This window comes from Gavialis gangeticus, unplaced genomic scaffold (assembly GCF_001723915.1).
Source record: "Gavialis gangeticus isolate Ggan-Ray unplaced genomic scaffold, GavGan_comp1, whole genome shotgun sequence".
Lineage (NCBI taxonomy): Eukaryota > Metazoa > Chordata > Crocodylia > Gavialidae > Gavialis > Gavialis gangeticus.
This window is the reverse complement of record NW_017729007.1, coordinates 10,089,643-10,114,316: the sequence shown is the minus strand read 5'-3', so window position 1 is coordinate 10,114,316 and position 24,674 is coordinate 10,089,643. Positions and strand designations below refer to the sequence as shown.

At 40.2% G+C, this 24,674-nt stretch overlaps 1 protein-coding gene across 3 annotated transcripts in view; it reads left to right on the top strand.

The window, feature by feature from the left end:
- The window catches only part of GRM8 (glutamate metabotropic receptor 8), a 716,946-nt gene that overhangs the window by 151,037 nt on the left and 541,235 nt on the right, over positions 1–24,674 (top strand). For all 3 annotated transcript variants that reach the window (XM_019509286.1, XM_019509288.1, XM_019509287.1), the window contains exon 3: positions 10,552–10,768. In XM_019509286.1, the coding sequence (XP_019364831.1) occupies positions 10,552–10,768 (217 nt within the window). The remainder of the gene's footprint in view (positions 1–10,551; positions 10,769–24,674) is intronic.

The window sequence follows — 24,674 nt, the reverse complement described above, 5'->3', positions numbered from 1 at the left end:
TTGTCTCAGATGCCAGAGCCATGCTGCACGGCGGGATCCAGATGGGTGAGTCCCTGGCTGGCCTGGCCATTACCACTGGAGCATAGCAGGGGCTGGGACCCTGTCCCTGCCACACTGAGAATGAAGTCATCAGAGGAGGAAAAGGATACAAAAGGAGGGATTTCAGAGTAGCAAAGAGTCCCTGATGGGGGAAACTGAGGCCACCATAGACAGAGGGCACACCACCATTCCCTCTTGCGCACCCCATGGGGGCAGGCCGGAGGGTGGGATGGGGCCTGGCCCTCGACCTTCAGGCTGCTGACATTTGACGTTCAAGAGAGAACCACCGGGTGAAGATTGCATACTGGCCAGATGTACCTTCCCTATGTGACAGCCTTAGGACTGTGAGATATAGAATTGTTTGCCTTGCCTGCATTATTTTTATCTGCTATCACTGTGTATCAATAACATTGAGTTGTGGTTGGTTTGAGGGTTTGGGTCCACCCAGAACAAGGTATCTGGGTCATAAATCTAGTGCCAATGGTCAGTGGGCAGGCATTTCAGGCCTGGTCACAGGTTTCCTAGGTTTTTTTATCTGACCTGAGTGTCGTTATGAACAGCTCTGGACAGGGCTGGAAAGAACTAAAAGAAGGGTTGGCAACATTTTGGGCAGAGTACCAAAAACACTTGCAGCCTCTACTTGGAAGATGTTGGCATGTCAGGGGCAGATGGCAGGGGAGCCAAGAGGAACCCAATCCTTGTGGCAGTCCAGGCCCCTTCCTTGCCACCTGCTGCAAGCAGCCTGGGCTCCATGACGGATGGCAGGGGCCTGCCCAGAGCCCAGGTCTGCTGTGGCAGGCAGTTAGGAGCCTGCAAGTGACTGCCCTGGGATCCTCAGAGCCCCAGCCTAGCTTGTTGCCACTGATGGGTGCACACACACCTTCGGGTGGACAGTGGGAAAGATGCCCAGGCTGTGCTGCCACAAAAAGGCTCAGGCCCCTTGTGACTCCCCATCCATCCATCCCAGGTGCGTATGCACCTGCCAGTAGCAACAAGCTAGGCTGGGGTTCCTCAGACTCTGGTTCAGCTGCTTGCAGCTTCCTGGATGCCTGCCAAAGCCAGCCTGGGCTCTAGGAAGGCCCCTGCCACAGAAGCTGGGCTGCTTGCAGCAGGCAGTTGAGAAGCCTGCACTGGGGTCGTAGAGCTCTGCTGCTGGCTTTTCGCCAGTGGTGGGTGCACGTGCTTCTCTGGGCAGATGGTGGGGGGAGCTGCAATCCTCGTAGCAGTGCAGCCCCAGCCCCTTCCCTATCATCCTGCCTGAGGTGCATGTGCCAAACAAAATGCCTTCATATGCCATGCTCTGGCATGCATGCCAGGGTTGCAGGCTCCTGAACTAAAGTATATCTAATCCATCAGTAAGAGCCCACAAGGAATATTCTTAGATCAGAAGGTCAGAAAATCTATTGGGAAGGCAGGAAAACAAATAATAAAAGACACTGTTATTCTGCTCTTGGCACTCTGAGAAGACTTCTGTAGTCATGTGACTACCTTTTCCATCTGAAGGAAACAGATTTTATATCAGTAACTCTGGTAGCTATTTGGAACAGATGTGGTCTTAGCTCTATTGCAGGGGATGGTGGATAATCGTATCTTGTGGACAGTTGATTCTGAAAATAGAAATGTTGCTTATCATAGCCAGCTCTTTAATAGGGAGCTTTTAACTCACATTGGCTTTTCTGAAAGAATTTACCAGGATTGCTTATTTTAATGTGAGCAAATCTTGTGATGAGTTCAAAAAGAACCAAAAGAAATTAGATGCACCTTGTTCAATGACCTTTTTACTGGACTGAGTCTAATTTGAAGACAAACCTTGCCAACCTTTATTTATGAGCAGTACATCTTGCAGTGGCCTAAGATAGATGTCTGCAAATTTTTGTCTTTGGTTTCATTCAGATCTAGGTATATATGAAACCTTCTCTCTATTAAATGACTTGCTGCTTTGTAGGTATTGCAATCTATAGCTTAAGTGATTTCTTCTTAATGAACAATGATGTTCTGGTACTAAAGCTAAAGTTCAAAGAGTGAGTGAAATCTAGGTAACACTGAATTAACTCTAATGGGAAGTGAGCATACCTGGTACTTCCAGGAATAGTTCATCAAGAGCTATAGATCTTTTAAAGCCCAAGTTAGGGGAGCTTTAATCATAGAATCGTTAAAATATATGAAGACCTCAGGTCCTTGATTCTAACTGCCACCCATGGCAGATTTATCCATTTCTAGATCATCCCAGTTCTTAAAACCTTCCTAGGATAGAGATTCCATAGCCTCTCTAGGCAATCTGTTCCAGTACTTAGCCACCATAAGACTTAGTTAATCCTTCCTAATATCCAAGCTAAAGATTCCTGGATGAAATTTAAGATTGTTACTTCTTATCCTGTTCCTGCAACCACAGAGAATAGTCAGCTGCCACCCTCTTTATAACCTATCTTTATGTGTTTGAAGATTGTGATCAAATCCTTCCTTGTTAAGCTTGACTTACTGCCAATAGTGGATCTAAGATTTTGGAAAGGAGGCTGTAGAGTAAGAAAGACTGGAGTTGGGGCTGGACATGCTGTAGAAGGGCAGGTCACTTCCAGAAGCCGGGTTAGCCCTTCCCTGGCTCTCCAGCCACTACAGTTCTATATGGTGAATGAAGATCAAATGCTCTTGACTTGATGATGGCTTCAGGGTCAGGGAAGTGTTAATCTGCCCCTTGGCAGCTGCAGCTCCAGCTCCTACAAGCAGCTTTCTGTCCCTGCTCCTCTCTACCTTGCTGCAGTTCACTACTGGGAGGAGAAATCAAAGGTGGTGTGGCTGCATCACTGCACCCTTCCCCGCCCCTGCTTCCTGTTGATGAATCCATGCTTACTATTCCTGATCATTTATTATCCTCCAAGTGTTTAGAAATAGATTATTTTTCTTACATGCTCACTTGGTATGTGCCTACACTTAAATGCTTATGAAGGACAGGACCCAGCAAGTGTTCTTGTGGATGTTTTTATTACATGATTAACTGGAATTGCAGGGCACTGGGCTCAGTAACAAAGGTGACCCTTAACATTTACATGATCTTGTTCCTAATTTTGTCACCCTTAAACACACTGAATATTACCTCATATATTCAATAAGATACCAATGTCTGACCTATAATGTATTAGAACAGGTCTGTGAGAGTCCAAAAGGGAAAGAGAAAGCAAAAAATATGAAATCAAATAGTATAGGAGTATGAATCCTCATAGCAGTTATCAGTTAGTATGAAAACTCTACAATTGATTTAAGTACAGGTACATCACCAGTTGTTTTTTCATTTATTTCTAAGAAAAAAAAGAACCGTTAATAGGACTATGTATTATACAAACATGCTGTGTAAAGGTTCTTAAACATATTTTTGTTTAATTTTAACAATTAGAAAGTAAATAAATATGAGAGAAAACTCTTGGGTATCTTGGAAAAAGTAGATTTTTATCCCAGTAGTTCAATAGGATCTACAATGTAAATACAGATGGTATTTGGGGAGTATTAAAGCTACGTATTACTGAATTGATAGACCTTAACAGTTCTTTTGCTCAGGAACCATTATGCTCTATCATGTAAAAATGTACCTGGGGACATGTAAAATATGGTTTTTTAAACCTACAGTCCATAACTGAAGTTGTTACAGTTTAATGTATACATTCATAGTTCATGGGTTATTGAGCTAGTAAATTCTAACAACTTGTCTGCACGCCAAACAATCTTTTGTATTTTGAAAAGAATGTCATTCTTTTGGAGCTCCTTTCTTGTCTAATAGCCCACAAAAATCAGAACTTTTAATTCTGTTTTCCAAAGCACCTGAGCCAACTGTCCTCTAATACATATATATATAAATAAAAAAATAGGTGTACAAAAATACTGAGCTTCCTTCTGTGAAGGAGAGTGTAAAGGTGCTAATTTATTTCCACCCTCCTTCTAAGTTTAAAGAAATGTCTAAGAGGTACTTTTGCGGGGACAAATATTAAATAGTGTGAGTTTTTTTTCAAAGCCTCTAAGCAATAAGATATTTGTAGGGAATAAAAGAACTGTAAAAATCCCTAAACAATTCAATAAAGCATTTTAAAGGTTTTTTGTTTAGTTTATTTGTTTCTTTTTTCACCTGCTGAACATCTAGGTTGGTTTTTGTTTACATGGTTTAGTGAAGAAAGTAAGTGTATTTCTCACTTGCTTTAGACCTTAAGTCAGTGGTTCCCAATCTTTTTATATTCCAAGTACCTTTAGGAAAATGCAATGTCTTAGTTTAATTTGCTTTTTTTGACTCTATAAAATAGTTGTCACGGGATGGGTTCCCTAAGAATGGCTGTGTTACCCCTAAGGATTGACCGTGCCAATTTGGCCCGATGTGCACCCTCTATTCTCACCCACCACGTCTTGATGGATTTATGATATAGGGAGGCTGCCTTCACGTCCCATTGGACACGGTCCTGATGGATTTCCTTGAATCCCATGGCTTCCCAGACCTGTTGTGGGTCCCATTCCAAAACAGATGTCACAGGACACCCCACCCTTATGGGCTATATGCATGGCTCCAACTGCTCCTTTACCCCAAGCCTTGCAGATGGCACCAACGTTATCCTGTCTAGGCCTTGCTGTAATTGGCCCCCTTGTCTTCTCTTTGGGCTTTCCGCAGCCCTGTTGCTGCACCTCTCTGGCGCTGGGGTCTGTGCACCCCAAAAGCTGCATTCTCTCTGGCACTGGGGTCCCCACGCTGCAGTGGGCCCCCACTGAGGCCTCCTCCTTCCCCAAATAGCCTCACCCAAACCACCAGTGGTATACAACAGCAAACAAAACATAAGCCCCTGGGCTATAACATAATACAAAAATATGGGTGTGCTCTGACCCTTTAAGAGAATCAGATTTCATCCCTAGCACTAAATGTCTAGTAAGCAAGGGTACCTGTGGAGCTGATAGAGCCCCCCTGAGCCCTAGGTGCAGCAAATCAGGCAGTTGCAGCATCACTGGGCACTTTCTCCCTGGAGGCTCTTTTCCCTCTGGCTGCTAGCAGGGAACTACCTTCCTGGCCTCATCCCTGGGGTTTATATATGAGCCAGGCCCTGCCCCTTCTTGTCAGCTGACTGCTGGCAGGTGTGGCCCAACTAACTCATTCTGGCTGCCCTGGTAACCAGCAGCTGGGGCTCCCTACTGACTGCTAAGACTCTCTCCTTAGCAGTTCCAGCCCTTAAAAGGAGCAGGACACGCTAGTGCCCTGTGACAATAATAAAGCAATTTTTCTGAAAAGAGCTCAGGAAGACCCAACAGGTCAGAATGGTTTTGATAACAGATTCCTGTTTGTAATTCCTGGTTTATCTTGTGAATTGTGTGCAGGTATTTGCCCACCTAACAGTGCTAATCATAGAATCATAGAAAATTAAGACTGGAAGGTACCTCAGGAGGTCATCTAGTCCAACCTTCTGCACAAAGAAGGGCCTTAAAAACCTGTAAGGATGGAGATTCCACAGCCTCTCTGGGTAATCTGTTCCAGTGCTTCACAACCCTACTAGTGAGAGTTTTTCCTAACATCCAAGCTAAAGTTCTCTTGCTGAAACTTGAGACCATTGCTCCTTGTTCTGTCATGTGCCACCACTAAGAATAGTTTAGCTCCATCCTCTTTTAAATCACCCTTCGGGTAGTTAAAGGCTGCTATCAAATCTCCCCCTCAGTCTCCTCTTCTGCAGAATAAATAAACTTAGTTCCCTCACCCTCTCCTCAAAAGTCATGTTCCACAGACCCCTAACCATTTTTGTTGCTCTCCGCTGGACTCTTTCAAATTGGTCCACATCCTTTCTGTAGTCAGGGCCCCAAAACTGGACACAGTATTCCAGATGTGGCCTCATCAGTGCTGAATAGAAGGGAATAATCACTTCCCTTGATCTGCTAGCAATACTTGTACCTATGCAGCTCAGTATGCCATTAGCCTTCTTGGCAGTGTCCATTCCTGTTGAACATTAGTGTGTAATTGATGTCAGTCTTGCCTCAATTTAGGTAGTCAATTAGTCTCGGATTGTTATCACCTTTTCCGTAAGGTTTTCCTTTTCTTTTTTTTTCTTTTCTTCTACTAAGGCAGTTGTTGCTCTTCAGCCAGCTGGCTGAAGACAGGACCCTTCTTGATGCAATATTCTGCAAACCCACACTCTTGCCTGCCACAACTTGCTGATAAGGGAGAAAGAAGAAATATTTGGGTGTGTAGTTTTTTGCACAATTGGTCCTTATGTCCGCCTTAGTACAGGGAGGGCTCCACCAACCCCTATACCCTCTCCCGTTCCACTGGATGTTAACTTATAGTCCATATAATCTGCCAGAGCCTGTCAGAGTCATTCCCATGGCTCAAATAAGTCACCACTAACTTAGTCTTGGTTAGCTTCCAACAGGGCCTTAGAAAAATGAACTGTCTTGAGTTTAAACAACCTCCCGGCTTATGTGCAGATAGTTACTCTTCACTATCGCTCTGTGTCTAGGAGGATTCTTCCCCTCTTCCCAGGTGGAGGAAACAAAGTTAACTTATCTCTGTCCTTCTATTTAGGTCTTTATGGAACCCCCTTCTCAGTCCTAGGCTGCTGTGCTGAAAGCTGCTTTGTCTTGGCTTCTTCCCTATCAGCTTTCTCACTAGAGCTGACTCCCTGAAGAGCCTTCCTTGCAGCTTCCTGAATGCTCCCAGATGTTTCCACTCTCACTTTGTTGGATTGGGAAACTTACAGTTCTGATTGTTCCTCCCTTCTCTGTTTCCAGTCTCTCTTTATAGCGGAGCTCTGTTCCTTCCTCGTCCCCTCCAGAAACACCAGGAGAAGAAGGATCCCCCATATGGCTCTGTATAGCTTAGGTGATGATATAGATGCTTGCAAGCACCCTTCCAACCCCAGTGTCTTATTTTCTGCCTCCGGTATCTCTTCACTTCACACACTGTCAACTCATATCCATCTCATTGTCTATTGTAACACCAAGGTACTTTTCTGCAGAGCTGCTGCCCAACCAGGTGGTCCTGAGCCTATAGTGGTGCATGGGATTGTTCTATCCTAAGTGCAGGACTTTGCAGTTGTCCTTGTTGGACCTCATGAGATTTCTTTTGGCCCAATCCGCCAATTTGTTTAGGTGACTCTGAATCCTAGCCCTACCCTCTAGTGTATCTACTATATCCCCCAGCTTGGTGTCATCCACAGACTTGCTTTGGGTGGAATCCATCCTATTTTACAAATCGTAAATAATGATATTGATCAAAAACAACCCCAGAACCAGCCCCCAGGGCACTCCACTAGATACAAACTAGACCTGACAATCCAGCCAGCTTTCTATCCACCTTACAGTCCATTCATCCAACTTGTACTTCCTTAGCTTGCTTGCAAGAACGCCGTGGAAGATGGTATCAAAAGCCTTGCTAAAGTCAAGGTATATTATGCCCACTGCTTTCCCTGCATCCACATAGCCAGTTGGTCAGGCATTACTTGCGCTTTGGTAAATCCATGTTGACTGCTCCTGATCACTTTCTTTTCGTCCAAGTGCTTAGAAATGGATTCCTTGAAGACCTGCTCCATGATTTTTCCAGGGACTGAGGTGAGGCTGTCTGGTCTGTAGTTCCCTGAATCCTCCTTCCTTTTCTTAAAGAGGGGCACTATATTTGCTCTTTCCCAATCATCTGGGACCTCTCCCAATTGTCACTAGTTTTCAAAGATAATGGCCAGTGGCTCTGCAATCACATCAGTCAACTCCCTCAGCACCCTTAGATGCATTACATCTGGTCTCATGGACTTCAACAAATCCAGCTTTTCTAAATTGTCCCTAACCTGTTCTTTCACTAGTGAGGACTGCTTACCTTCTCCCCAAACTGTGCTGCCTGGTGCAGTAGTGTGGGAGCTGATTTTGCCTGTGAAGCCTGAGGTAAAAAAGGTATTACATACTCCAGCTTTTTCCTCATCATCTGTCATTTCACTAATATTGTGCAGCATCCCACAGCACCCTTATAAAGTTGTTCGGGCACCCCAAGATTCTCTGGTTGAGAATTACTGCCTTAAGTAGTAATTTACACCTGTGCAAAACTGGAACTAAAAGTCTACAACTGAAAATAGAAGCATTTTTGCTTACCTTGATGCCAGTCTAAGTTCAAGACGAAAGGTAATTAGTCCCATTTAAAACTTCCTCCTGATGAATTGCACTGTGTTTCATTTTCTTTCTATGTTTATTGTAATTACCAGTAGCAAAACTAGAGGTGGGCAAAAATGGGACCCACCCTGGCCACCAAGTTAGGAGGGGCATCAGAACCTCCCCTCAACCCCATGCAGTCTGTACTCTGGCAGGAAGAGCAGCCCCGTGGCTTACCCTTTCTGGGAACTCCTAAACAGTCTCCAGCTGCTGTGCCCACTCCACCTCTTGCTCTTAAAGCAGGAGAAGCCATAAGCAGACAGAGTTCAGATCCTGTGGTCCCCTGTCCCTGCTCTCCACTTTTGGAACCCATGCATGCCCCTGCGCTCCCCCCTGCTCTCCTGCAGGGTTTGCCTAGCTGCCAGCTCTACTTGTTATGCCATTGGCTATTACTACTAGATAAGTACTCATTGTTGAAAGGAAGATGTAATAGCAGTAGGATTTTTGTCTGGATTTTCTATTGGCTTAAGTAAGGGAGTGTATAATATATGAGATACCTCCTCTGATCTGAAACCTCTCTTCAGTATGTCATACAGACAGATCACAAAACATGTCTATAGGATTTTTCAGTCACACCACAACTGAGAAAGTGACTTCTATGGGTTCTACTCCTTGTTTTTGTAAGAAAACCTCATTGGGCTAGAACAAGTTGGTAATGATTTTGATGCAGTGATCACTTTACTGTTACTGTTCAACAAAGCAACCTCCCCTGACTATTTGCAGTGTCATGATGAGAACCAAAAGGAGAGAACCAGTGAAAAAAGGTGTATTTAATTCCTTGGGAAAATGGAATTTCTCATGGGCCAAACAACAAATTGCAAAGGGGGACATTTGGTTATAATGCATGTTAACAAGCCACTATCTGTCTGAATATTGGTTCACGAAGTGCTGGAAGGGTTTTAGAACATGCCTTATAAAAGAAAGAAAATACATATTTGTTTAGCTTATGGAGCTTTGTTTTGTGAGGAGTATTATTTTCTTTGAAAGGTCACCTTCATCTTATACTTTCAAGATTTATTTTCCACTTACACACTTTTAAATGGCTGTGTGCCCCCTTCCCCCCCCCCCCCCCCCCCCCCCCCCCCCCCCGGTAGTAACCTGACTTTTAATCTAGGCCATAAAAAAAGAAGAAAGAACTGAAGTAAGAAGGGATGTAGTAATTTACCAAAAGTCACTGATGAAGCTGGAATAAGAGTCTAGATTTTTTTAAGTTACATTTGTTTTAGACAGGCTTTGAGCAGGGATGTTTCTGCCTTTGGCAGGAGCTTGGATTAAATTACTTCCTGAGGTCCCTTTCAGTCCTATTTTCCAATAATTCTATGTTTATATGACTAAGACAAAAGACTTTGAGACCATCCTTTGCTCCTCTGTCAAATTAATAACACCTCAGAAATCCTTAGAACATAATTTTCATGCAATTAGTTGACATTCTGCATATGCTCAAACATATTTTGAAGTAACTTTTCACAGGTAGCTAGTGATTATCTAGTCCATTTTCAAATCAGACCCATTAGAATTAATAATACATTTTAATTTTATTTTTCAGGTTTATTCTTTATATAAATTGATACTATGTTACTTGCCGCCATCTTCTTAACTGTCCCAAACTTTATTTCAGGAAACAAAGTTTTGATTGAACCACACCATATTATTAATTTTGAGACTTTATTAGGAACATAAAAGCAATAGAAACATGTCTTGAAAATTGTAATTTTGTTTTTTAACAAGTATAGGCATGTCATTTAACCATTTTTCTTTGCCTTTAGCATGCAAAATAAGTATTATGACAGATTATATGAATTCACTAAGATTCTAACTATATGTGGTATATAGCCAATATCACTGCTTTAAGGATATTTCTGCATAACCCAAATAATGAAATAGCATGTTAAATCATGACAAATCAGAATGAAATGTAAAAGAGGCAAACATTGTGAAATAGGACATAAAATCCTTACATTTCCTTGATTAGCAGTAAGTCTGACTTTTAAGAATTAACCTTTTGTAAAGTGTGACATTTATTCTAAAATATGACATTTCCCCCTTGATCTGTGAATAGTGTGAGTTCTTTGCCTTCACTTGTGCATTGGGTTTTAGAATGGGGAATTTTTTTTTTTTTAAGAATGTTGTTCTTATGTTAGGAGTCGTGACATATGGGGAAAAGCAGAATTCATTATCTGTTGTAAAAAATATTAATGAAACTTGACTGACATTTTACAGTATCTAAAATACTGATCAGTTGGTTTAATTAAAACAAGATGCTCAGTTCTGTGCATCTTCAGTGCATAAGCTATTTTAAGCCCTTTAGATACTCAAGTATGTAGTTGAAAATTATTTTAGATTGACCTAAATTACTTATTTTGTTTGCAGATACCTCAAATCAGCTATGCATCCACAGCTCCAGAACTAAGTGATAACACCAGGTATGACTTTTTTTCCCGAGTGGTTCCACCAGACTCATATCAAGCCCAGGCCATGGTTGATATCGTGACAGCACTTGGATGGAACTATGTGTTGACCCTGGCTTCAGAGGGAAACTATGGAGAGAGCGGTGTAGAAGCATTTACTCAGATCTCAAGAGAAATTGGTAAGTGTACATTTATCATTTTTTATATTTATAGCAGACAGGTTACTAAAGTTTGAGCATCACTAAACACTGTCTGGGCCTATGTGGAATAATTGGAGATCCTGCAGCTGCATGACCTAGACTGTCTACTCTTGAGAGAAACAGACTATATTATGAATGATTTTTCTGTTCGTGGGTCTGTCAAGGTGACACTTCAGTACTAATTTAGGAAGGAGAATTCCTCACAAAAGCAAAAAATGCAAAAAAGATTTTACTCACTTTGGAAAGGGGAAGCTCTCTAATAAATTAGAGGGTATGCAGACTTCATAAATGGCATTTAATATAATTGTTTAAGATCAAAACTTATATTAGCAGGTTTTTAAAATAAATTGCATTTGACTGTGGCCAGATGTAGAGGGGACCTGATTGGGTTATTTTTTGGACAATTGTGATCCTATAACCCCCAAAGTCTAGTCATGACAAATCTAATTAATGGACTTTTTAATCAAGATGTTAGAAAAAAAAATTCTTATCAAGCACAAAGGCATATCCTAATGGGTTTTTATTTCAGGATGAAATGTGCTATATACATATAGGTAATATTATAAGAAGTCAGGTGGATCTTTCCTCACAGTCCAGTAGTTATTTCTGGTCTGAAAAACTGGCTATTTTTCAGGAACAATAGATTTTAGACTCCAAGGAATGAAGGAAGAGAGCCATAGGTGATTTGAAGGAGGGATGAATTGATCTTTCAGCAACTGAACCAAAGTTAACTAGCACAAATAATGTAACCTTTAATTTACAAAATTCTCAAACAATCCCACAAGCCTTCCCCATAAAAAGCCTGGACTTTTTATTTATTGGATTTGCAGCATGGTCTGGAGACCGTCATCTGGTCTCAAACATTTAGATAAGGGATAAAAGGAAATATCACTCAGATACGTAGAATGTCTTAAAAACACAGCCACTTTAATTGAATGTAGGGTCCCATGGATCCCATGCATTTATGCAACCTGTTTAATGTTCCATGTGAGACCTGCCAATTAATAAGTTGCTTCCTTTCAGTAATTTCTGAAGTTTCCATGTGGTCTTTATATGGCAGCTGAAGTAGGGGGGATTACAATTATCTGATCTGGAGGTGACTAGGATATGGATGACTGCCAAGAATGCACAAGAAAATACTGCAAACATCACACTAAGCACTAGCAAATAGGAAAAGCATGATTTGCCACTGCTGCAAAACAGGCTTCCACGTGCAGCTGAAAATGGAGGAGGACTTCTACATGGAAGAGCCCTCATGGCTGATGATCCATCACCTAATACTGCTTTGTGAATTTTTTTCAGACAGAATAATAGAAAATAACTCAAGCATAACTTCTCATGTCTTCCAGAGCCTGTAGGAATATTATCACGATCCCACTAATGATTATACCATTAATGATTTGGATGATGGGAACAAACACACTGTTAGCAAATTTGCAGATGACACCAAGTTGGGTGGATTTGCAGATGCTCCAGAGAGTAGGGTTAGGAACCAGAATGACCTGACTAAGCTGGAGAAATGGTCTGCAATCAATCAGATGAGATTCAACAAGGACGAGTGCAAAGTCCTGCATTTGGGACAGAATAATTGCATACATCAGTACAGACTGGGGAACAACTAGCTAGGCTGCAGTACTGCAGAGAAGGACCGGGAAGTTACAGTGGCACCATAAGCTGAATTTGAGCCCACAGTGTACTCTTGTTGCATAAAAAGCTAACAGCATGCTGGGTTGTATTAACAGGAATGTCACTGGCAAATCAAGGCCAGTGATTCCTCCACTCTATCCAGCAATGGTCAGGTCTCATCTGGAGTATGTGTCCTGTGTTGGGCCCCCAACTTCAAGAAGTATGTGGACAGTTTGAAGGAGCCCACCACAAAGTAACAAAAATGATTAGGGGCCCATGCGACAAGACTTATGAGGAAAGGCTGAACTAGCTAGGGTTATTTATTCTGCAGAAGAGAAGACTAAGGTGGGGGTTTGATAACCTTCAAATACCATTTTGATTACAGAGAAGATGGAGATGTGCTTTTTCTCTATGTTTGTAGGAAACAATACTAGGAGTCAGGGCCTCAAGCTACAGCAGGGGTAACTTAGGTATGGAGATTAGGAGAAACTTTCTGATTATGAGGGTGGTCAAGACATTTTGGAATCTCTGTTCTTGGAAGTTTTCAAGAACAGGTTAGACAGACACTTGCTTGGGATGGTTTAGTCCAGGATGATTCTGCCCTGAGCAGGGGGCTGGACTAGCTGATTTTATGAGATCCTTTCCAGCCCTCCTCACACGATGGAGGTTGCAATTCCCCAAATGCTTCAGAAACTTCAGTATGAAAAAAAACAAGGAATATTAATATAGAAGACATGACTTTACATTTTTCCATTCAAGATGTAGCTAGGTACAGTTCACCAAGAATACAAATCTATCTCAGTCCAAGATTTTGTCTGCACAATAGACACAACACTTTTCTATAATCAAGTGAAGCTAATTCATATTTACTAGGCTATTTACTATTTGATACATTTAAAGATTGTGATCAAAACTTCAGGGATGAGCTGGTGGAGTAGGGAAAAACGCTCTTGTCTATCTTACATATTCAGAATGTAGAATAAGAATTGGAAAAATATGTCACAGTCCATTGAGTTTAGAATAATGCTGATTTGATTACATCAAATTGTATTACAACACCTTACTGATTTTGTTGACATATTTGAGGAAAATTAAAAAAATCCAATAATATTGAAATATTTTGTTTATTGTATTTGTTTTAAATTGTTATATTTTAATGTAATAGACTATAAACATTTAAAACTAGTTATTAAATGTTTATTAATATAAATTTCAGAATAATAAATTTGAAAAAAAACATTTTGACCTTATGAAAAAACTTTTAGATAAGTACAAAAGAAAATATTTTATTTCATGAAAAATTTAAGCTTTCAATTTTTGGTCTTGATTTGGAATGAGCAAAATTATGAACTCTCAATTTCCTATGTGGCATAAATTCCATTAACTTTCAGCCAGCATTACTTGTATAACTGGTTCTATGGCTCATATTTTCATCATGCTTCCATATGTTGAAGGCCATCTGTATACTTGAAAAAATCTGTGAACGTGATCCATGGAAAGGTGAAGGCCAGGGGTCCTTCTGTTAAGTTTTAGTGTCTAGCCAGGACTCTTATTTGGAGTCTATTGGCTGAAAAATCATTTTTACTTGGAACCATCTGCAACCCAGCTGGTACTATTAACCTCTGAAAGTAGATGATTAGAATAGTCACCCAATCCTATTCACGCCCTGTTTCACAAATATGAGAATAAGATGGATCAGTCCAACACTAACAGTTGTGTGGTCCTATTAATGCAAATGGTATTAGGCTGTATTAATGGTGTCATGATCAAACTGACATTTCAAGATTAGATCAATCTAGTATGTACTGATATCTGTCAGGAAATTTACAATATTGTGAACCCTAAGCACTGAGCTGGGGTCTCAAGAAACATGGTACTGGCCTAAAAGGAAGAGATTTTAAAAAGAACACATTTTGTTGTCTTGGTATTTGTGTTTTTACTTTCACCTCATTAGGGCTAGAAACTTTGTTTTGTTAAATTAAAGATTTAATTACCATATAATCAGTAGAACCCATTATCTGGGTATATAAAAAAAAATCACCCAATCTCATGGGTGGCTTTCTTGTTACTTATCACATTATCACCATAGCGATGGTGATAGCGATGGTGATGATTATCAGGAACAGGACCCCTTGTGCTGGTTGACATAAAACTGCATAGGCTAAAACAAATCCTGCCTGCAATAATTTACAGTGTAATTTAAGATAAGTAAATAACAACAATGGGCAAATTGGAAGTAAGGACAAGTTTAATAGTAATAAGATAACAGCATTGTAGTGGAAAATAATTCATTTGTGGAAACCAAGTGAGACAAAAGCTTGCTTTCCTCATTGAAAAAAATTACCAACTAAGAGGATATGTGAGATCACAGTTTTCAAACAATAAATTAGAAAAAGTTTTCCTAAATCTGGCGGTCAGTGGCAGAATAAGAACAGAATGCAGTGTTGTTTCTGGTGAATTGTTTTTTATTATCCTTTTAAAATAGAAAATAATTTCAGAGCCTTGCTTATCTGTTGGATTACAAAAATGAATGCTTATCACTCATTGGACTCTTTCAATAATTTACAGTTTGATTGGCCAACTATTCAGTTTCTGCTCCTTGCTCACCAACTCCAGAAGAAATTGGTTCTCTAATGAAATGTAGAACACTGAAAAGATCAAAGTCGTACCATATTAATATGCCACGGAATGTGTTAGGTATTCAAATCACCTCTCATTTTAATGACAAAGATCATGTCTAGTACAGAGCATAGTTGAAAATTAAATATTTTACAATGCAAAAAATGTAATGGAAAGAAGAAATGGTAGGAATTCTGACTCTGTGTAGAGGACACCATGGTAGATTTATAGTCTTCTAGTTCCTATTAGAAAGTTTGTAGGTGATTGGGTATGGTGTTTTATGTCGGTATATTTGCCACAAGAATGGTATAAAATAATATACCATTGTACCATAATATACCATTTAATATAAAATTACAATGTTCAAGAAATCCTTGGCATGTTCAAAGGAACTTCAAAAAGAAACATAAGAAGACCCCATTTAAATGGTCAAGTAGAGTAAATTTCCTGTCTTTGCTTACCATCCGTTCTTTATGCCCAGAGGCTGTTTAGTAAATTTCTAATCAGCTTATTTTTACTGCTTCATTTCATCATACCATCACAGTGGAATTACCACCAGGAATAGAAGTGTGGGAACTTTTCCGTTTTCAGGATTTGGCAGTGTTCGGTTTGATTGATTAGAAGTAATCTCTTTTGGGTCAGGCTACTTGCTTAGCTTAGTGCATTATTTTTATTTCAAAACTAATCACATTCCTTAACAGTATATGACTGATTGGGGGACAGATTCTATCATCATCAGTAACTGACAAAACAGCAACATAAGCCCTACTGGAAAATGGTTGTCTCTTATGGCACACTATTAATAGTAGGAAACCATCCATCCTTCTGGATCAAGGTATTGCATGAGAAGTCACTGGGACTTTTGATGCATTCACCTAGGTAGGAATATGGAGGAGTAGAGGCTGCTCAGACTTTTCATCCCCCCCAAAGACCATTGAGACAGAATCCAAAGGTCAGACAGAATCTAAACATTAGTGTCTCAATGGATGTAGTTATATGCACACCCAGGAACTGAACTGAGGTCTCTCTTGTGCCAGAGAAGGAATCTCCTACTGAACCACAACAGCAGGTGTGACACTATTAATGGAGAGGATAAAAATGATAAAATCAGAGAAGTGTAGCTGATTATTAGGGAAAGATGAAAACATTCAACACAGTCTGTCTGTTTTTACTCATGAGCACAAAATAGCATGCCCTGCTAGGGAAAGAGAATGTAGGGTCAGAACTAGAGCTGCGGTAATATGGCATTGACATTAGTGGAGGCATGTTGACTTAACTCAGCTGAGGACCATGTCCATAGTTTTAATGGGAATTCTGTACATTTTTTTATGGGATTTCTTTCTTTCCTGCGTCTTGATAGAGTGTGGTTAATAAGATTCTTCTGAGAGGTACTACTGTGATCAAATTGTATGGTGTCCTGTTTTATGATGAAAAATGGTGCCATGATAACTACATATTTCATGAATGTCTGCAACAATACTTACTAGATTTCCATTATATGTTAGTTTCTGTGCACATTATTTCAAAGATGGTTTGATATAGGTGAGCTAACCATACTGAATGGATTACAAAAGGGGAAACTGTTGGATCATCCATGTGTTTTTGCAAATGCTTGTACATAGCTGTGGATATGCTGTGAATCATTCCATTGTACATTTCCCCAAAGCACTACATTACCTTCTACCTTTAATATCTCTCAGACTTACTCGGCTCTGAAGAGCAAAAACAAAAAGCCAAGGTTGAATGAAAATATTTTTGTTTTGCCTTTTAATTGGTACAAAAAGCTTGTAAAACTACTTGATGTCTTATCTGTGAAATTATTTTATATTCAGGTAACAGGACAGAGAAACTTAGCCCTTTCTTTCCATGCCAAAGATGCTTGGTGCCCTTAGAAACCATTGCAGTAGGTGGTTTCAAACTAAGAAAAGATTGATTTCTATTTGAATGAATGCTCATTTCCTGCAGTTACCTTGATATACCATCAATATCAAGTATTTAATGTTTTTACAAGATAGTGGTAGCAATCTTGTAGGTAAGTGGCTTACTTGAATTTCTATTTATAATGAGATAAAAGAAATCCAGAAAACAAAAGTCCTTCAGTTTGAGGACAGAAAGAATGCAGTATGTGGAATGTAACCTTTATTCTCAGAGATGTTCCTCACTTTAGAAAATGGTACACAATTAAATTATTTTTCACAAGTAATAATACTCCAACACTGTTACAAAGGGGGGAAACCTTTTAATTTAAGTGTAAGTTTTTTACTTTTATATTTATGTGAATGAGCTCTATTGATAACACTTATGTCATGCTTCAAAATGTAAGTTTTATTAACGCTATACAACTGGCTACAAGAGCTTTAAAGACGTGTTTGAAAAATTGCAGAATCAGACTGTGTGGGTGTGCTAATATAACAGATGCTTTAAAATTATCCTAAGATATTTTAATATTTTTTACCAATTGTTGGAGTCTGATAAAACACCATTTTGTTTTTTAGCTTTAAAATACAGGGCCATTTTTATTTCTTACTTTTGCATGTGCTAATCAATATGAAGATCAGCAGTTTCAATTATGTTTAAATTTTCTTCTGATAATAATTGTATTGTTAGAGGGTCATATGACTTCTTTATTAAAACCATACACAAGGGGATTTTGTATTCAACTAAATTGGGTTTTTATCGGCACTGTTTATGACCAGATAGTAGAGGCTGACTAATGCAAATTTAGGTACCCATTTGCTACCAATTCCTGGTTTGGGTGCCTTTTTTCTTTCTCTTATTAGTCCATTCCAGTATTATATTACATATTTGATATACATAAACTGTCTTTTTGGACCGTATAGAGAGTTTGGATTTGGAAAAATGCAACGTAAGAAGAGCCTGTCTAGAAGTTCTTTTGTATGTACAGTCCCTGATATCTATAATGCAAGCTGTGAGTGGACAGGACTTTGTTCAACTTTGGTTTTATACCTCCTTAAAAGAGAAAAATGTAATATTAGTGGTGAAGGCAATGTAACCAATCCCAGACCTCCTAAAAATGGGACACAAAAAGGACATCTCCTTGAATATTTAATCCAAGGACATAGAATCATAGAAAATTAGGTTTGGAAGGGACCTCAGGAGGTCATTTAGTCCAACCCCCTGCTCAAAGCAGGACCATCCCCAACTAGATCATTCCAGCCAGGGCTTTATCAAGCTGGACCTTAAAAACCTCTGAGGATGGAGATTTCACCACCCCTCTAGGTAATCTGTCCCAGTGCTTCACCACCTTCCTAGTGAGAAAGTTTTACCTAATATCCAACCTAAACCTCCCTTGCTGCAACTTGAGACCATTGCTCCTTGTTCTGTTATCTGTCACCACTGAGAACAGTTTAGTTCCATGCTCTTTGGAACCACTCTTCAGGTAGTTAAAGGCTGTTATCAAATCCCGCCTTGGTCTTCTCTTCTGCAGACATATTTGCAGACAAGCACATATTCTCAGTCTTGAAAGTTATATTTATTTTAAACTTCTTAATTCTTTCCAGCCAACTTAATATATTTCTAATTATGCAATAATATCATTTTAAAATAAATACAGGAGAAGATAAATGGCTCACCAATAATAAGTGAGATCTAAGGATGCTGCTTTAGAAGTTTACTGATAATAATGTTGCTTCTGGGTTCTCAACCCAAAGAAAATATTGCATCCTTGCATATTTGAAAACTGTGTTTACATTAATAATTTTGAATTGAATTGAGTGTTCATGAAAGCTGCCTGAATAGAGACTTAAGACTCTTAGAGACTTAATTTGTGTGTTTCTTCACAAAATGTATACCAAAAAGGTATCAGCTGTGCAAGCTCCCTCATCCCTATTTATCCACCACTGTGACTTATTCCTGTTTATACCTGGGGAGAGAAAACAAAGTTAACCTTAATTTCTGAAAATATCTCTGTTCAGCAAAGCACATACAAAGGGCCTTTAACATGGACTTGCAGTTAAGCACACATTTAGGTATTTTCCTGAACATGGTTCAACTGAAGCACATGCCTAAGTGTTTCCCTGAATCATGCACTTAGTGTTCATGCATATTTAATATTCAGACAGTGCTTAAAACTGAGATCACCAATTCTTTTTGCATTGGCCAAGCAATCAGTAGACAATAGGGACAGCCAATCTTTTCTGTCCTGCATTGGGTTGGGACCCAGTTTCATATATTACAAACTACTTTGAAGACTTTAAAAGTAGTAAGCAGAACTTATATGCCAAATAAGCTTAGTGGAGCAAGGTGTTTTTATGTTTGTATATTGTAACATAGTGAAGCTTAACTTGGTTGTGGCCATAGAAGATACTGCAACAAATACTAAGTGATAACTATAATGTATAGATTCCCATTACTGCAACCACTTGGCCATTTTTAAAATTTTTCTCATGTAAGTAGGACAGTTGCTGTCATGACTCTTGTGAATAAGTTAAGTATATAAGATTTGCAGAATGGAGTCAACAGTTTTTCAATTCACTTGAACACCAGGCAATACCATGGGAATAACTAATGCAAATTCAAATATGGAGACGAGTGCTCAGAAAAGCAAACATTTATTTTAGGAGTACTTTAAATGCAATATTTTGTTGGTACAGCATTATAACGTATCCATGTTACCTAGTTCATGATTTTTAAATTTAGAGATAGGAATTGAATTAAATTAAACGTGTGTTAATGCTAATTTTAAGGAAGCAGTGCTATTAGATCAAAAGTGTGGTTTTGTTGAAATACAGTAAATGGTATTTAATACTGAATATCTGTGTGCTCATTATATGGTTTACCAAATGCACAGACTTTAATGTAGCAAAGGTTTAGTATTACAAGAATCAGGCTAGAAACTGAAATCATTGGCTCAAACATAAAATCGACTACAACAAGAAATAAGATGTACATTTTTAATATTAAAGGTAATTAACCACTGGAGCAACTTACTAAAGGATATGATGCATTTCTCATCATCACTTGGAGTCTAGATTCATTCTCTGTGAATGCATCTACATGAGACATTTACTACACAGTTGAATAATTAACTGTTCAGTAAACATTTCAGGGCACCTTTACGCATGCTCTGGGGGTGGGCGACGTGGCACTTTAATTAGATCGGCTCTAAGAGCTGCTCTAATTAAAGCTCTGCCATGTTATCTGTCTTAGCATCCCTGCACCTAAAAATGGTGGTGGGGCACTTATTTGATGAGCCGTAGTTCAAGTGTCCTCACCTCCATTTTTAAGTGTTGGGACACTGATACATGAGATGCAGGAGGCTGTTGGAACATGGGAATTGCCCCTGCAGACTTGACTCGATGCACTGGAATTGCAGCATGTTGGAGTAGCCTCCGCTCTTGTGTATAGGTGCCCTCAGCATCCACACATGCACCCCTATTAATAAACTCCTCAGCAGGTTAGAACTTGTAAATATATATGCTACTTTGCTGCTGAGTTTTTTATTCTGCAGCAGCACATGTGTAGACACTGAGCTAGCTGGCTGGGGCACAAAGCTGCTTTAGTGTTGGGGCTGCTTGCTGGCCAGCCCTCTACTGAAGCACTCTCACGGTCCAGCCAGCCCCTCTGCAGCATGTTGAGTGTGGTCAGAGCAGCCCTGGGCTGGCAGGCTAACCCCCTGAATCCCCTGACAGCTGAAGCTGCTCTGACCCGGCTCAATATGCTGTGGTTTGGGCACATGTGTAAACTGTGCACCTGGGAGCTTCCTGGGAACAAACTGTGAATCAACAAGCTCCCCGGTTTATGTCTGTGCATTAATGCCACATGTAGAAATACCCTGGATATAGTATGTTCTATTTTGGGTGCACACATCCTTCTTCAGGCATAGGGAGAGTCTGGTGGTGTTTTGTGTGCTCTCCTGGGTAGAATAGAACCCAATATGCAAAATGCAGGTCTGTGAACATGCAAAGGCATGGCAGTGAGGATCAGAGGGAATGGGAGACAGTAGGTGTGAGACAAGTAGGTTGGGTGGGGGGGAACAGGAATTGTTGACTTTGTGATAGAATGTAGCTTATAAAATGCAGACAGGTTACCTGGAAGTAGAGTTACTCAAGAACTGCACCATCAAACCCATGCTATACCTAAGATATATAGATGACATCTTCATCATTTGGACCAAAAATCTGAAGTCTCTGATTAAGTTCCATCAAAAATTCAATAACGATCACCCCTCCATCAGACTATCTCTAGAATACTCCAGTACCAACATTTCCTCTTTAGACACTATGATCAATATCCAGAATGGTAAAATACAAACCAGCATATAAAAGAAACCCATGGACCAACATACATATCTTCACAGAATCAGCAATCACCCAAAACACACAAAGAAAGCTGTAATATACAGGCAAGCCCTCTGATATCACCAAATTTGCACTGAGAAGAATACTCATAATCATCACCTTGCAAATATCAAAAGGGCTTTCACTCAACAAGGACACTTCTCCAGACAGATAGAAAGAGCCACCTAGATACCATGTGAAGAATTGCTATAGTACAAAGAGAAAATCCCCATGAATCGCACATCATTAGTTATGACATACCATCCTTCCATGAAACCTATACCGAAAATCCACAAACAGTTGCAACCCATACTAGAAGAAGACCCAGTTCTTAAAGAGATTCTTCCAGAACCACCCATCCCAGCCTTTAAACAAGAACCAAATCTTGCCAGCCATATCACCAGAAGCAAACTTCCTATGGTCCAAAATACACTGAATGGATCCAGACCATGCCGGGGCATAACATGTAAAACCTGCCAACACATCTCTACCACTACCACAATAACTACACCCCACAACAGAACTATCACCATTACTGGATCTTACACCTGCAGCTCCAGAAACATTATATATCTCAGCCAGTGTACTAAATGCCCTGATGTAGAAGAAAACAAACAACAACTGCATAACAGGATGAACACGTACTGAAAATCTATCAAAGACAAAAATACCCAATTACTTGTGGGTGCACACTTCTCACAAGACAACCTCTCTCTCTCCAATCTCTGTCCTAATCCTCAAAACGAATTTGCAAAACACCTTTAGTAGATAAGCCTACAAACTTCACTTCATAAATCTACTGGATACAAAAATCATGGACTAAATATAGACATTGGATTTATAGCACATTATAACCTGCCTAACATCTGATAACTCTAGGTAACCTGTCTGTATTTAACCAGCTACAGTCTATCACCAGGTCAACATTCCCTCCCTTTCTCCCACTTACCTGTCTCACAGCTATTGTCTCCCATTCCCTCTGATCCTCATTTTCATGCACTTGCATTTTCAGAGACCTGTATTTTGTATATTGGTATCTATTCTACCCAGGAGAGCAAACAAAACAATACCAGACTCTCCATATACCTGAAGAAGGGTGTTAGTGCCTGAAAGCTTGCAAAGAACAATCTTTTCAACTATTTAATTGGTTTAATAAAAGTTATCACATCTACCCAAAGAACCTTGTCTACCTACATCCTTAGACCAACACAGCTACAACCAACAACCCTAGAGCAAGGAAGGAATTTGTCTTTCTAGCCAATGCCATGGTCAAATTAAGGAAATACTTGCCTTTTATCCATTATAATCAAGCCAAGGCCTCATGATTAAGGCAGTTGTTCTAGTACTTAGTCATTAGAGAAGTACTTACTAGTACTTACTCTAGTACATACTCATAGGAATTGTATTTTAGCATTCAGTATTTATCCTCATATATTGAATGCAGGAACATTTTACAAACATGCTGCGGTTCATACTGAATTGAAATATCTAGATTAGGTTCTTGTCTCTAACGGTGAACACAACTATATGAAAGAGGGAGCTATAAGAATTAAAGTATTTAACAGTTACAGAACAATCTGCCCATTGGGCCATGTCTTTTTCTAATTTCGAGTGTTGGTGGTTGGTTTACTTATTCCCTGAAATTACTATTTTACTTAATTTTATCCGTTTTAATCATATTCAGTGCAAGTGCTCTTTCATTTGTATGACTAGAGACGGTTAATGACGGGAGAGTCATTGCACAGAGCTCCAGACTTAGCTTCTTTATGACATTCTTGTGTGTCTCTGTCCACTCTAAAATAAACTGTCTTATCCTTTCAAGGCTCTACTCAAACAGCTTCTGTAGGACTTGCATTTTATTCATCAGCCATTCAACCCCTTATATTTCATCACACATCTTTTGAGATGAGGTGACCAGAATTGAACCAAATTCAAAGTGAGGTTGTACCATTGATTTATATAATGCTGTTATAATCTCATTTTTGTTTTATGTCCCATCCCTTATACTTTATAACACTTTCTTAGCTTTTTGATGGCTGCTGAGGAATGAGCAAATGATTTCAATCCACAATGACATTCAAGAATTTTAATGAACAGCTACAGAGAATTTAGGACTCAGCAATGTTTATGAATAATTCCAGTTATTCCTGCCAATGTATACTAGGTTGCATTTGTCAACAGTGAATTTCCTCTGCCATCATGTGCCCATTTGCCAAGCTTTGTGAGCACATTTTGCCATTTCCTGCTCTTTTGAACTCTTGAATACGCTAAATTTTTTGCTGTCTTCAATTTTGCTAGTTGAGTGCTCATGGCATTTTCTAGACTGCTAATAAATATATTGAACAATCTCACTCTGATTGGCATTCCTTGGGGCATCACTATTAACCTTTTCCAATGTTGAAAATTCACTGTTTCTTCCTACTCTTTGTTCTCTGTCTCTTAGTGTGTGCTAAATTCTGTGTTGTGGAAAAAGATTCCCACCTCACACAAGTTACATCTGCCTTCTATGTGAATGCTGACTGTGTCACAGGGTACCATCTCCAGGGTTGGCCATATAGCACACCTGGAGGCCAAACATTTTCCTGTACCCTGTTCTATGGGCAGTCAGTCTGCCCTTCTTGCCCACCAAGTCTTGATGTAAAATGCAGGAGACTGCCTTGGCCTTAACTGAATGACCATGTGATCCAAACCTTACGGGCTAATTGCGTGGCTCCATTCTGCAACTACACCACACCCCAAACCTCGCAGATGTCATCCTCAATGATGGTCTCTCATTACACACACAGCTCCACTCTGGGCCCTCAGACCCCGCGGTCTCCCACTCAGCCCCTCCCTGAGCTGCCAGACCCCTTTGTCTCATAATGAGCCCCTCTCTGGCCCCTCAGATGCCCCAGCCTCTCACTTAACCCATCCTTGGGCTGCCAGGCCCCTTGGTCTTTCCCTCAGGCCTCACCAGGCCCTCAGATCCCTCGGTCTCTCACTCAAGCCTTTCTCTGGGCTGCTAGACCCCTCAGTCTTTCACTTGGTCCCACCCTGGGCTTGCCAACCCCTTAGTCTCTCACTGATCCCTTCTCTGGGTCCTCAGACCCTTGGCCTCATTTTCTCTTGGATGCTGTCTGGTTTCTGGACCCTTCTAAGCCCACTCTCCTAGCCACTCTCTAGGCCTCTGGACCCTTCTGGTGTTCTTCTCTTTCAGGCCCTTCCTGGGATTCTGGGCCCTTCTGGTACCACTCTTTCCTGGTCCCTCTCTAGGCCAGGCTTTCTTTGCTTTTCTTTGGGCTGGGCTGGTCTGTCCCTTCCCCACCCCCTTGTGTCCCAGGGTGTCCCATCTATCTCTTGGC